Source organism: Scaptodrosophila lebanonensis, unplaced genomic scaffold (assembly GCF_003285725.1).
Source record: "Scaptodrosophila lebanonensis strain 11010-0011.00,11010-0021.00 unplaced genomic scaffold, SlebRS2 tig00000024-arrow-pilon, whole genome shotgun sequence".
NCBI lineage: Eukaryota > Metazoa > Arthropoda > Insecta > Diptera > Drosophilidae > Scaptodrosophila > Scaptodrosophila lebanonensis.
This window is the reverse complement of record NW_022060538.1, coordinates 1,070,192-1,085,093: the sequence shown is the minus strand read 5'-3', so window position 1 is coordinate 1,085,093 and position 14,902 is coordinate 1,070,192. Positions and strand designations below refer to the sequence as shown.

Genomic DNA, 14,902 nt, shown 5'->3' with positions numbered 1-14,902 from the left:
ATTTCGAAGTCGGGACACCCGACTTTAGCTTCTCTACTTGTTTTAATAAATTAAAATAACATTGAAATCATGTAACTTAAAAAATGAATTAAAACCCTCTATAATTTGCACACACGCTTGATTTCGTGAGTTTGTCACAGAGTTTATATTCAGTTCAGAACTAGTAAAAAGCTATACTGAAAGAAGGCTTTTCTATCACTACAGATTTACTTCTTAATAAAAAAAAAAGCAAGCCCTACAGTGAAATACCCTGTACCCAGGTAAACTCCGACACTGAGCTATATGCACCCATAGCAGAAGCAAAAAGAAGAAGAGCGAACTTGATGCTGCAGTTTGGGGGGGGGGGGGGGGGGGTTGTACTGGGGAGAATTTGTTTCGCTAATAACTTTTCTTAGAATTGACCGAATTTTAAACAACAGTTGATAAATATATATAAATTATTGACAAAATTCTGTTGGAAGGGGGAAAATTCCAAAAAATAAAATAAACTCGTCCTTTCTCGAACCTAGGAGAATCTGGATATCAGCTTTTATAGTTTCTGTTGGAAGGGGGAAAATTCCAAAAAATAAAATAAACTCGTCCTTTCTCGGACCTAGGAGAATCTGGATATCAGCTTTTATAGTTTCTGAGATCCTTGCGTTCATCCAGATGGACAAACGGACGGACATGTCTAGATCGATTTCTCTTGTCATGCTGATTCAGAATATATATACTTTATGGGGTCGGAGATGCTTCCTTCTACATGTTACATACTTTGCACAAACCTAATATACCATTTTTACCCTACGGGTACAGGGTATAAAAATTGACGAATTGGATTACAAACTATTGGCATATCTGATAGTAGACTTAGATCTATAAACTCCTACTTCACTTCTTGTTCAGTCAAGAAATAATAACAATGCTATTGGTAAATATTGTTTTATTGTTGTTCACCATTAAAATAAAACGCATTTTGGCTTAGATGTTTTGTTTTTGTCGTTTTTTTTTTGTAGTTTTTGTGTTTTTATTTAATTTTATAATAATTATTATTTTTATATTTATCTTTTTTCATTTAAGGAAACTTGAAGGTTTACAAAACAAAACAGACCACAACAGATGCTCCTTTCTTCTTATAATGCTTGTAGGTTTAGTACCAAATACAATCAAACTGAATGGCGGCAAAGTATTTAAGTTTAAAACGCTTTCGGTAGACAACTGAGGCACTCAAAACCCAAAAACTTGTAATTGTAACAAAGAGAATTGTTCAAAAATAACGAAACAATAAAAACCGAATTTTTGAAACACATTTGTGTTAAATATAAATACTAAACGAACAAATGGAAACAGAATTGAATTTTGCAAAAAAAAAAACCTTTAGCTTTTACCAATTTACAATGACAACATTGCTTTGAGGTCGCTTTTGATTACAATTTTCAAAATAAAACAAGCAAAGACGTAGCGAAATACAAATTATTCCATGCGACGCGACTCTGCTTGAGTTGTTTGAAAATTCCGAACTTGTATTTAATTGGAATGATGATAACTTTGGGTTTTTTTGTGGCTGGCCGTCGATTTGAATGCGTATCTGTGTTTCTGGGGTTCTTTTGTTTTTAAAAAATATATATATATGTGTATGTGTGTGTGTTTGTATAAACGGACCAAATATTAGAAAAAATTGATTTATATATTAATATATATAATCTTCAAACAATTATAAAATTTTTGTTATTTCGTTTCCTAGTTCGACTTAATTGGGTGTTCTAGTTTTTTAGTTTTTCATCCAATTTGATTTGATCTTTCAACGCAATTCATTTAATAATTAGTTGGAATTGTCTCGCAATTTTGCTGTGTTCACAGGACTTGTGCGGTGCAGGGAAACGCTTCTCACAAACATGCCCAATGGAAAAGAAAATAGATATTGCTTTTTGTTTTCATTTTTGAGTTGATTTTTTCTCCGTGATTGTTGATTGTTGGCTTCCGTGCGCTGTAGAAGTCTTGCAATTTGAAAATTTTACTAGTTTCCATTTTTTTTTTTTTTTTTTTGTTAATTTTATTTTATAATTTCCTAGACGGTTGGTTGTTGGTGTTTCAAAAATGCGGGTGTGATTTATTGTGGTGTGAGCTTTTCGCACATGATTCAACCTCGCGTCGGATTTAAGGGAAATTATTTGCTTTTGTTTTATGCAATGCAACTATTTTGATTCGGTACTGGAACCGTGTAACAGCGATTGTATATATATGTGTGTTTTCGTGGGTGTGTCATGTGGGGGTTGCGTGTGCGTGCACGTATAGTAGAGCTCGGGTGTGTGGTTTCTGTGTATGACTGTTGTTGTTTAATCCTGGGCGAGATGTGTGCAATGATGGATGCTGATGGATCGTGATAACTTCTACTGCGGGCTTGTCTACACTGAACTTCCTATCACAAGCGCCGCACGACGACTTACGACGACAATGACCATGGCATTGGGGCAAAAGAGGAGCTTGCAGTTGCCACTTTTGCCACTGACGGTGCGGCTGCTGCTGGCATTGTCGGCGCTGCCCCGCCACTACCCACTCACTGCGTTGGATGCTGCTGCATCAGAATTTGATACGGTTGGTTCTGTGGCGGATGCTGTGGCGTTGGCTGGTAGTAATGACTGGTCATGATTTGTTGTGGGTGCAGCACGGGACACATCAGCTGGTATGCCTGAGGTTGCGACTGCGGTGTGAACGTAGGTTGTGGTCCCCCGCCGGCAGGGGAGGGCTGTGGTTGCGGATGGAACGTTTGATGTCCTGGCGATGGTGTTGTTGATGGCGGTGTCTGCGTCAGGAACTGCATCGGCGGCGGCTGCTCCGGATACATGCGTACATGCTATTGGAAAATTGTTATAAAGCAAAGTATTACAAGAAGATGAATTGCCACGCTCATTCACTTACCATGGACTGATAAGGCTGTGATGGGAAATGTGGTTGATGCGGTCCATGCGGATATTGAATAAACTGCTGAATGGGACCAGTAGCCATCAGTGGTTGTCCGGTGGCCGTAGTAGCCGATACATGCATTGGCGGTGCTGTCATCGGAGCTAGAAAAGTACAATAGATATAAGTTGACGTGTAGTTATCAAACATTAAAACCCTATATCTACAGTATATACTTAAAACAAGTAGAGAAGCTAAAGTCGGGTGTCCCGACTTTGAAATACTCTGTACATATGTGTTGAATAATTATGCGTGTGTATGCGTGTTTGTGTGTGTCTGTGTGCCGGTGCAAAGCAGTAAAAACCACAGCAGCTGCGGGGGATAGTTTGGGGGGGGGGGGGGTGTGGGGGGTGTAGTGTGGGGGGAGGAAATCAAAAAAAAATAAAACAAACTTGCACAGCGTACACACATAAGGCATCTTTCTGCAAAATTTGGTGTATCTAGCTCTTATAGTCTCTGAGATCCAGGTGTTCATACGGACGGACAGACAGTGCTAGATCGACTCTACTTGCCATGCATAGAATACATATACTTTGTGGGGTTTGCCACGCCTCCTTCGGCCTGTTACACTTTTCACCTCCCGCAAACCTAATATATTCTTGTACATTTCATGTACAGAATATAACAAGATAGAACGCTACAGTTGAGCAAGCGTGTTTATATGCGTATATGTATGCAGCACAAAGTTGAACCAAAGTAGCACCAACAACAACAGCTGCGGGCAGCGCTGCCGGCAGTGCTGCAGGCAGCGCATGAGCAGCGATTTTACTTATGGCTATAACTTTCATCAGAATTGGCCTACCGTGATGAAACTTGGCACACGGACACATAAGCACTAACTGGATGTAACTACCAAAATTGATTTCAAAATTCCAAGAATTACGGAAGTTATAAAAAAAAAACACTAATTGCGGGGGAGTGGGGGGGGGGGGGGGGGTGTATCAGAAAAAAAAAATAAACTTGGCCTGTCTAGGGCTTAGGGGAACCTGGATACCAAGTTTGGTCATTCTAGCCCTTGTACCTTCTGAGATCCTTGCGCTCATACAGACGGACAGACGGACATGGCTATATCGACTCGGCTTGTCACCCTGATCAAGAATATATATACTTTGTGGGGTCTGCCACGCCTCCTTCTGTGTGTTACATACATTCGCACAAAACTAGTATAGCCTTTCACCCTTTGGGTACAGGCTATAAAAATGCATTAACCATGCTTATTTAGATATTTTACAGCGATTATAGGCATTTTTCTATTACGGTTTAAATGAATTCGTGTACTCACCAAAGGTGCCGCGGCGCATGCGTGGCGCCTGACCAGCTTGCGGGTGCGTGGGTGGCTGGAATGGATGTTGCGGCTGCACTACATAAATGGACGCCGGGTTAGCTACAGGCACATGAGCACCCGTGGTGTAGATACTTGTCATCGGCACGGGTGTCTGTGGCGTGTGTGGTCGCGAGGGATTAGGTGTGCTGGGGCCACGTGGGGTGAACGGCTTGGCCGACGGATTGAGCACATGTGGCTTTTTTACCACGGGAGTTGTGCCGCTGGCAGAGTTGTTGTTAGAAGCAACGTTATTGGGCAGCTGGGCATTTGCAGCTGCTGGTGTGCCCACGGGCGTTGATTTGTCACTAGTGCTGGCAACGGCGGCAGTCGGAGCCGTTGTCGGAGTACTGGCTATGCCAGTGGATGCAGCACTGTTGGTGGCAACATTCACCGAGCTGTTGGTGTTGGCGCCACCGCTACCACTTAGTGCAGGCGGCGTAATCAAGCTATCCGGCTTTGGCGTGACCGCTTGCAGTGGCTGCTGAACCTGTGGCTGTTGTTGATGTGGTGCGCTCTCCAATATACCTGGAGATGTGATCATCACCGGGGATGTTTGCGGCTGTTGTGCCGCAGCTGGCGGCGGTAAGGCATGATAAAGGGGTTGTGGCTGCTCTTGCACGTGTTGTGGCACCTGCTGTTGTTGTTGCTGCTGCTGTGCAGGCGGCAACTGTGACTGCTGCTGCTGCTGCTGTTGCTGCTGCTGCTGAGGTGGCACATGGCCCTGATGCTGTTTAGGCATGTGTTGATGCATGTTGCCACCACCTCCACCGCCACTGCTGTCAACAAGTTGCTGTTGTTGCTGCTGCTGAGCTTTTTGCTGCAAGTGTTGTTGCTGTTGTTGAGGCACGTAGTGTTGTTGTTGCTGCGGCGGCGGCGCATGTCCGTGGTGCTGCTGCTGCTGTACATGTACATGCTGCATCGATACATGCTGCTGCTGCTGCGGCGGCGAAACAGACTGTTGTGGCTGATGCAAGCCACCACGAGGTGGCTGCGATTGCTGTTGCTGTTGTGGCTGCTGCTGCTGTTGCGGCGGGGAGGTGTTACTACCTGCCAGCTGAAACTCCTGTCCGAACTGTCGAAAATCCTGAATTTGATTATCGCGCGAGCGCATAGGACGCTGCTGTGCCTGATTCTGGCCACTCTGTCCCGACTGCATGTTGACACTTTGTTGGTGCTGACCTCCAGCCTGCAATGGCGGCGAGTTGCTGTTGTGCCCACCTCCATGGGATCCGTGCATTGCCTTGCCCAGCTGGGGTGCCTCACTACCGTAATTCAACGTGTTGTTGGGATACTGACGCATTTGGCGCTGAGGCAGCGGATTGCTGGACTTGCTGTTTGACTCACCATTCAGTTTTGAGGCGCCACCTCCCATGTGGGATTGGTTACGGTACTGAGAAGAGCTAAAAGGCATAGTGAAATATATTAATAAAGCTCCTTACTTAAAAACACTCAAAATTAATAGGCAAGAGAGAACGCTACAATCGAGCAAGCCCTACAGTGAAATACCCAGGAACGCAAAAAGAAGAGCGAACTTGATGCTGCAGTTTGTGGGCCGGGTACCAAAGTCAAATTGTTTCGCTAATAAATTTTCTTAGAACTGACCGCTTTAAATGAAATGTAAAACAAAAGTAGATAATTGTATATAGATTACGAATGGTTCATGTAGCTTTTAAAGTGTGGACTGTATTGACGTAATTCTGTAGCGGGAAAGGGGGGAAATCCAAAAATAAAATAAATCCTCAATTCTCGGACCTAGGAGAATCTGGATACCAACTTTGGTTATTCCAACTTTTGTAGCTTTTGAGATCCTTCCGTTCATCCAGGCGTAGGGACGGACATGTCTAGATCGATTCATCTCGCCATGGGGTCGGCGGTGCTTCCTTCTGCATGTTACATACTTTGCACAAGCGGACAGATCAAGAATATACATATATACTTTGTGTGGTGTGTGTGTTACACTTTTCACCTCCCGCAAACCAAATATATTCTTGTACATTTCATTTCATTTAATTTTTATTGAAGTATACCCTTTGCTCCTCAATAATGATTATTGGTTAATTTTTAAAGTAAAACTCAAAAGTAATCACGCGAATGAATAAAAATTAAAATTTATAAATCATGGTGAAAATGCATATGCTAAGAACGTTTTTATACTCTGTACATGAAATGTACAAGAATATATTAGGTTTGCGGGAGGTGAAAAGTGTAACAGGCCGAAGGAGGCGTGGCAGACCACACAAAGTATATATATTCTTGATGAGCATGACAAGTCGAGTCGATCTAGCCCTGTCCATCTGTCCGTCCGTCCGTATGAACACCTGGATCTCAGAGACTGTAAGACCTAGATACACCAAATTTCGCACAACGCTGTGCAAGTTTGTTTTATTTTATCTGGACAATCTCTTCGTCGGACACTTTTTCTAAAACATTCGATCGGTGTATAAACTATTTAACTATTTATCCCCTTAAGCGGACACTCCCCTTGGGCGGACAAGCACTGCCCGCAGCTGTTGTTGTTGCTACTTTGCACAGGCCCACGAGACATATGCAGACAGTTTTAAGTCTAAATGATGTAGAAGAGTTTCAAAAAATAGTTAGGCTACTGCTTAAATGCAGCCAGGAATGAACTGCTCGAATGCCATCGAAAATTTCCAACAAGTAAAAAAGCTAAAGTCGGGTGTCCCGACTTTGAAATACTCTGTACATATGTTTAGAATAATTATAGAAATTAAAAAAAGTAAGAGAATTAAAAAAAAAATGTTTGATCGATTTTACCTCTTTTGGTATTCGAACTCACGTAAAGGGTGTATAATTGCACATATACAAAGCAATTGCGTCTATGTGAGTGTCTGTGTAAGCATGTTCGCAGTCAACCAAAGCATCAGCATCAATAACAGCCGCGGGCAGCCCTTGAACAGCGCTGCAGCAGCAAATATATTTATGGCTATAACTTCTCCTTAAATAGGTCTATCATTATGAAACTTGGTATGCAGACACATAATTACTAACTGGGGGTATTTGCAATTTTAGTTCGAAATTCCAAGAATTACGGGAGTTTGAGGAAATCGCGATTTCCATGGGATAGGGGGGAGAGAGGGAAACTCCAAAATACACATTTCCTGCGTATTCACATAAGGCATCTGGGACTAAAATATGGTGTCCGTAGGTCTTATAGTCCCCGAGATATAGGCGATTATACGAATGGAAAATCGGGAAAACCCCCATAGGGGGGAAATGAAAAAAATTAAACACACTTGCACAGCGTACACACATAACGCATCTTTGTGCAAAGTTTGGTGTCTCTACCTCTTATAATCTCTGAGATCCAGGTGTTCATACGGACAGACAGGGCTAGATCGACTCCTCTCGTCATGCTGATCAAGAATATATATACTTTGTGGGGTCTGCCACGGCTCCTTCTGCCTGTTACATTTTCAGCTCCCGCAAACCTAATATATTCTTGTACATTTCATGTACAGAGTATAAAAATAGACCCACAATTAGAACAAGAAAATAAAAGCATTGAGATTAGGCCTTCGCCTAGACCAACTATTAATAAGCGCGCAGCAATTAACATCCCACGGGGAATCGACAGAAATCTACACACAAGGTATACACATACATGTAAGGTGCTACTTTCGCGGTTTAAGTACAGCTCATGGTTGCCATAAAAATGTAGGTTAGACTTACCCGTGCATGATTTGGGAGTAGCCCTGATATGAGGACTGACCCTGACCCCCCATGTTCAAGGATGGCTGATAACCACCCTTGCCACCAACAGTATTGTTTCCGGCGCCGCCGCTTCCTCCCTGGGGCACACCACCTCCAGTGTTGCCTCCGGCGCCGACAGTATTCGATGAATTACCGCGTATTATCTTGCCGCCTTGCTGCACAGGTTTACGCTTTATCATCGTACCGCCGCCATACTTGCTGCCATTGTCGCCTGCCACATTAGCCGATGTCGAGGATGGTCCCGAGATCTTCAATCCGCCAGCCAGCATCAGAGCTGCAGCAGACTGCGTAGACCCACTCTGACCAACCCCGCCCGGACCCATCGATGATTGTGGGTGTGTGGTGCCTATCATTATGCTCTCGCGATTGTCGCGTTCCCGCTCGCGCTCGTGGACGCGTTCGCCACGAGGCGCTACACCGCCACCTCCGCCGCCGCCACCCGCCGACAATTGCCCCGTTGTCGACGAGGACGTCGACGATGTCTGCGATGGATGTGAGTGCGACTGCGAGGACATACCAACATGCGATGGTGGTGGCCCGGTAATGCTGCGCGTTTGCTTAGTAATATAACGATCGCTGCTCATGGTCTCGCGCAGCTGAAAATCACCGCCTGCGCCGCCACCACTATTGTTGTTTATGATGCCACTGCGCACCTTATTGCCGCGATCCCGATCGCGATCCCTTTCCCGATCGCGATGATCATCGCGCTCTCTATCATTACGGTCGTTGCGCTCTCTTTCTACACCACGCTCGCAAACTTCACGCTCCTGAGCAGGCCGTTCAACAGCAGCGAAGAGCGCCTCTTCATCACCATTCTCCAGATCCAGGCGCTCGCGGCATGCGGGATTATTTTCTATTTCGGCAGCCAGTTTCTCTGCCTTGGCCTCGGCCTCCTTGAACTCCAGCGAATCGCCCTTATCCAGTGGAACTGTGTAAGAGGCCAACGAATCATCAAAGGTTGATTGTACGCCAAACTGATTCTCATTTTTGCGAAACATTTCATTTGGATCCCATCCGTTGGCAGCGCCATCCAATTCTATGTCAATGTCACCATTTGCACCCGAATCCCATGGCTCGAGTTCCTTTTCATCAAAACGGGTTCCTGCAAAATTGTTACACAATAAATATTATAAATATAAAAGGCATAAATATATCTTTATATTAAGAGAAACAACGCGTAGATTTTTGAAGGTCAAATTGCATATTCATCCACATCCTCATTCTATATGTTTTGCGGATTTCTTTATATTGCCTATCAAAATATGTAGATTGACATGTATTGTAGTGATAAATTTATGCTAGATGATAGATGCTAACGATTTTTGGTCCTTCTTATTACATACATAAACATTAAATTACATACCATTGCATTTCTCTGAAATAGCGCCGTCCGTTTGAAAGGCACCAGCAGTCGCATACTGCGCATCAAAATCCTTGGCCATTATAGTGACGACAGTTTCTGCCGGAAATATGATGTGTTTCTTGCCCTCGTCCGGCAGATTTTTGGAGCCTTTAATGCACGACGGCAGCTCCAGAGCGACGTCAAAATTGGGCGAGAATGTACCAAAGATTCCCTCGTAGACGTTGCCCGAACGCAGACGCACCTCAACGACGCTGCCCACCAGCGCGGTGGCCGAGTGCATAAAATAGGTATTGTTGTAGACGCCCTGCGCCAGCGGACGTGCTTTGTTATTCGCTGGTCTCAGGTTGTTATCGTTTGCGTTAAATCTGTGAATTGTACAAACAGAGCGGTCAGCACGGTCAGATTGTTAGTATTCCCCACCATGTGAGAATGCGACAGTGCACCAATTTGCGACTATAGCTCAAAATGTGTCAGAGCAAAGACAAAGCACAAGTACAAGAAAGAAAAGCACGACATTCGGCTCAGCCGAACCTCTAGCACCCTTATACCCTTACAATTCTTGCTAGCAAATTTCGAGTTATGGAAAACCCTCTCTTTAGCACCGATCATTAATATGCTTCTTAATATAAGGCTTACCGAAAATTTCACTTTCAGCTTTAAAATACGAAATACATCATTCTGTAACTAAATCAATTCGCCATGTCTTGATGAAATACTATTTACTATAAAATAAAATGGAGTTGGGGCATTGCACTATTGGTAACTACATTTATCATCCTACTCTTTGTTTAAGAAGCCATAGGTGCATGAGAATTGCTTAATGAATTGGGTTCAAACCGCCCGCAAGAACCAAACACCTTTTTTGAACCGAAGATCGGTGTTCGTACTATTCGCCGTTATCTCTCGACTTCATTACCCAGACTTTGATATGCTTGCTTTGCCCTGTTAATATACCTTTTTTGTAGAGGTATAACAGTTAAAGCCCAAGAGGCGAGCGCCACACGCTCACTCTCAGGGTCGATGTTATATCGATTGAATTTTAGTAGGCCCTGTCAATGCATGTGCACCCATCCCATCCCTATAATACCGTTGCGTGTCATGTGTGTGTGTGTATGTGCGTCTATAACGACGCAAGCACACATCCAATGCCCGTTCTGGGGGTTGCGGATTCTCATTATTTGCGTGCAGGATCGACGACCGTGAATTCGCAACGCACAATGAACTCAACGGAACGACTCAACGGAGAGATACCAATGTACATACACACATACATATATAAATATTTACGCATGTACATATGCATATAATTTCATAAAGACGCACACAGCAACAATAAACTGAGTGGAACGCTGTGCGATGTACATATGTATGCATATAAGGTGGGCGCGGACACGGGTGCGGGCGTGGGCGAAATGTCCGTTGTTCTCTCCTCAAGAGCTTTTTCGTGAATGAAAACAAAAATGTAATTGATTGCGTTAAAAAGTGAATCATGCATGGTCATCGAAGAATGGAAAAGGGGGAATGGGGAAGCAATGGGCAGTGAGAATGCAACCAAACGTGTTGATGTTGTTGCTGCTGCTGATTTTCGGCTTGTGGTACAACAACTGGGCTATAATTGAAGCACGTAGAACGCACAAGCAAACGTAAACGCAAAATGCATGACAGAATGCCGAATAAATGGGGAAATGGTGTGTGAGGAAGAATAGGGGCAGCAACATAACAAGAACGAAATGAAACAAACGTATCGTTGTTTCGGTCAGCAAAATATAGTGACCCAAATTTCATGAACCGACGGGTAGGGGTGGCAGAAGTTGTGGAAGTGTGCCATAGATTTGGTTTGAGCCGAAACATCGCAAGAAGCTGCCGAACATCACAGCCAATGCTGACAATGCATGAAAAAGAAGTTCTCATTGTCTGCGCCGAAGCTATATACCCTTCACTGTGGCTTATAACAAAAACTGTATTCCTCACTGGTTATGGGACGCAGTTTCAGTATTTTTATAAAGAAACAAAACTTTTTTCGAATCGAGTCTTTGATCGCCTTCGCTATACATGCACACATACTAACATATGTACATATTTCAAAGAAATTTCGCTACTAACATTCTTTTGAGATAAGGGATTGAAACAATGCGACCTGGGTTCTTTCCGTCATGGTTTTATTTCATGGTTCCTTATGGGAATGTATGTTATATACGACAATACATATTTTTAAGCTTACATTTTTTAATGCAGTGTATAATATAAGAAGCAAAGAGAAAATGCACGCAAGTAGGTGTGTCAGTGTGTGAGAGAGTGCGACAACTTTGATCGTAAACAAGTGGTCATTTAAAATTATTTAATGCACGCCATGAAATTTTTCCACGTTTTTCAAGTCCCTCACACCACGGTGTTGTGTGGTACATAAATACGGATGTCATATTTTAATTGAAACTGTAAAGGGCACAGCGCGAGTGTGTGTAAGAGAGAGATAACACGAGCGAGGATTTGAGGAAGGGGCAAAACGCAAGCTTGCCACACGTATTTGTGCTGTTGGGGGGGGGGGGGGGGGGGGGGGGGGCGCTAGCAACACGAGCTGCTGCGCAAATGGAAACCTTTAAACAAATTATGTTTTGTTCTTCAATATTCTTTTCCACATCTACATTTCTGTCGCCCTGCGTACTTGTGATTGTGAAAATGCAAATGTAAACAAAGCATAAAATATGATACTTGACGTCGCCAGAGCTGCTGCAGAAAATTCAAATACATACACACACACACGCGCGCACATGGGGCATTATTATATAAGTCCTTTCCATTTACGCTCTGTGCTTCAGATTCTACACAATAAAAATTTGGCTATTTGGCAATGGACGTAAAGGCAGTTGGCAAGATCCAACTTAACTTACAGTGCAATCACCAAAACAAAAATTCACTGACCATACTCGCACGCACACACACACAGCTATGCATACGTCACAAATGGGGACCGCGCTTTCACCTTCTACGAGCGTACAGAGCACTACTATTTAGCTGGCCACGGGTCTTTCAATTTGTCAGGGCAGCCCCACATTCTCATCTACTTACATGCATATTTGTTTTTCTTTTTATGTGCTTTCCTATAATCGTCGGTTCTTCTTCTTACCTTGAGATGCCGCCACTGGCATTGCCGCCACCACCTCCACCTCCGCTACCACCACTAGGTCGAGTTTTCCGCTTACTATTGTTGTTCATAATAAATAGGCAAGCCAATTGCCGCTGCCGCTGCTTTTGCAGTTCTTGTTGTTGCTGTGGAAACTATTTTCGTTGCTCTTGCGGTTGCAGCTTGTCCCGTTTCAGTGTTGCAGTTGGGGCTGAGTAGCAGCGCACACAATGCTCGTCCGTTTTTTGCCAGTAGTCGAACCAGCACACCAGCAACCAGCAGAAGTCGACGAACGCACGAAACTTTGCTTTTTCTTTAGCTTTAGTACCTATTATTATTTCTGGTTTAAATTGTATTTATTTTCGTTTTGTTTTTCTTCTTATGTATTTTTACTTTCGGCTCTCAGATTTGTCTCTTGTTCGCAGCGGTTTGTTTCGCTTCGATTGGGACCACGACAATATGGTTGGTTAATGAAGTGTCGTTCGCTCTTTTTCGCCTCTTCCAGCATTCAACTTCAACAATACATTTTCTTGTCAATTGCAGTTTTCTTTTTGTGTGCTGCTGCTACGCGTATTTTTTTGTCGTTTTTGCAATGCAGCAACAGTGAATTTTAACCAATTTTCAACCACCAACAACAACAACAGAACGAGGACGACGATAACAAAAACACTAATGGCGGTCTGGCGTTAATTTTTCTAAATATTCACGCACTTCTTTTTGTTTGGGGGTTAGCCTTTCGTGCTTTGTGGCTGGCTGGTCGCTTTCTGCTTTTGCCTCTATTTCTGCTTCTGCTCTCTTTTACGAATCGCCTTTTGGTTCGCTTTTCAGTGCGAATTTTCGCTTGCATTCATGCTAAATGCCTATTGCCTCGTTTTGCTGTGCAAATCTTCTCCTGCAACTCAGGTTGGGAGGCGCAAGGAAACGTTTAACGCTTGCTAAATTACGATTTTGTTATTAAATGTATAGTTCTTTAATTTATTTCGACTGAATTCACTGTGTCTGAGTCGACTGTGACTGTCACTAGCTTATCGACAATAATATCGATGACACCAATGGGTAGCGTTGCCAGACATAGTCAAAATTCCTTCGCATATCGCCCATCTTTCTCTTCTAATTGTGCGCGAAACATTTTATAACATAAATGAACTTTTCATACCATATTTGTTTTAAGATAAATGTTGATTCCATTAATTACAGATAAGTTCCTACTGAAAACATGTATTCTTGCGCAAACATAATTTGATGTTTTTTTTGTCTTGTGGTTTAATTATTGGGTACCATAGGGGTTGTGTATTTAATGGTTCCCATTTGCAACCGAAGCTTCACATTGATACACCAAACACAAGAAACTCGAAAAACTCACAAATTAAAAGAGTAACAGAATTGAATTTGAACAATGTGGTAGCCCGATTTTTTCTTTTCGTTGATATGGCAGCGCCATGTGAATTATTTTAAATATGTATGTATGTCGATTCAGTCGTCTAATATGACGCGCCCGTTATTGCAGAATTTAGTCTATGTATTTAATTTGTAAGTACCTCTCCTAAGTACCTCTCCTAAAAATGGTGCAAAAGATTCTATTTTTAAATTACCCACTCTTATCTTTTTCATCAACTCATCTTGTTTTTGTTACGATTAGAATACGAGACGACAGACAATCAACAAAATAGAGCAACTGTCCATCATTGTAAGTCTAACTACAACTGAACGACCTTAAAATGGCGCATACATTTGCGAGATAACTTCATACTTTTATTTTCGTAGAAACACATTTATTTTTAGCAATAGATTGGATTAAAAATACACAACACTTCACGATTAAATACTGTTACCACACGATAAGATAAATGTGCGAATGCAGCGTTCAGCATTATCTTCCCTGCGAAGTCGAGCGCTACAATTAACATAATGTACATAGTACAATAATCATGCACTTTGGCTATATCTGTGAGATAAGGGTTATTAATGAACGTCGTGCGGAAGTAGCGGATACACGGTCCGGAATGGGTGCACAACTAAATCTGTTTCACTGCTATTTTTGATCAGCACCGATGCTGAAAACTGTCACAGCTTGTCACCATCTAGCAAATAACAGGTTGATTATCATTAATGTTATTATTGTAAAGCAAATATTAGGTCGATCAGTTAGTTCAAGGTATCATCGTATTTCTGAATGATAAATTGGGAGTGATCTGCATGGCCGAAAATGGAAAAATACCTGAACACGAATCGTTCCACTGCCAGGCTTGCACCTGTATTTGCTGCCTTATCGTATGCGGATTTCGTTTGATCCACACGCGCCCTCGCCCTCAGACAGATAAATCCGATGCATATATACTTATGTATATACATATGTATGTTTGTATGTATGGTTTTTCGCTAGTGCCGTTGACATTTTCAGTTAAATTATAAGTATTTCGCC

General features: G+C 42.8%; 1 protein-coding gene across 1 annotated transcript; it reads right to left on the bottom strand.

The window, feature by feature from the left end:
* Positions 1–2,059: 2,059 nt before the first annotated feature.
* LOC115620508 (ataxin-2 homolog) lies at positions 2,060–13,482 on the bottom strand. The gene is made up of 6 exons (XM_030513767.1): positions 12,484–13,482; positions 9,360–9,724; positions 7,955–9,098; positions 4,223–5,664; positions 2,899–3,044; positions 2,060–2,833 (listed from the first exon to the last, which is right to left on the bottom strand). The coding sequence occupies exons 1-6, from the start codon at positions 12,570–12,572 to the stop codon at positions 2,537–2,539; spliced, it is 3,483 nt and encodes a 1,160-aa protein (XP_030369627.1). The 5' UTR covers positions 12,573–13,482; the 3' UTR covers positions 2,060–2,536.
* Between the last annotated feature and the right edge of the window lie 1,420 nt (positions 13,483–14,902).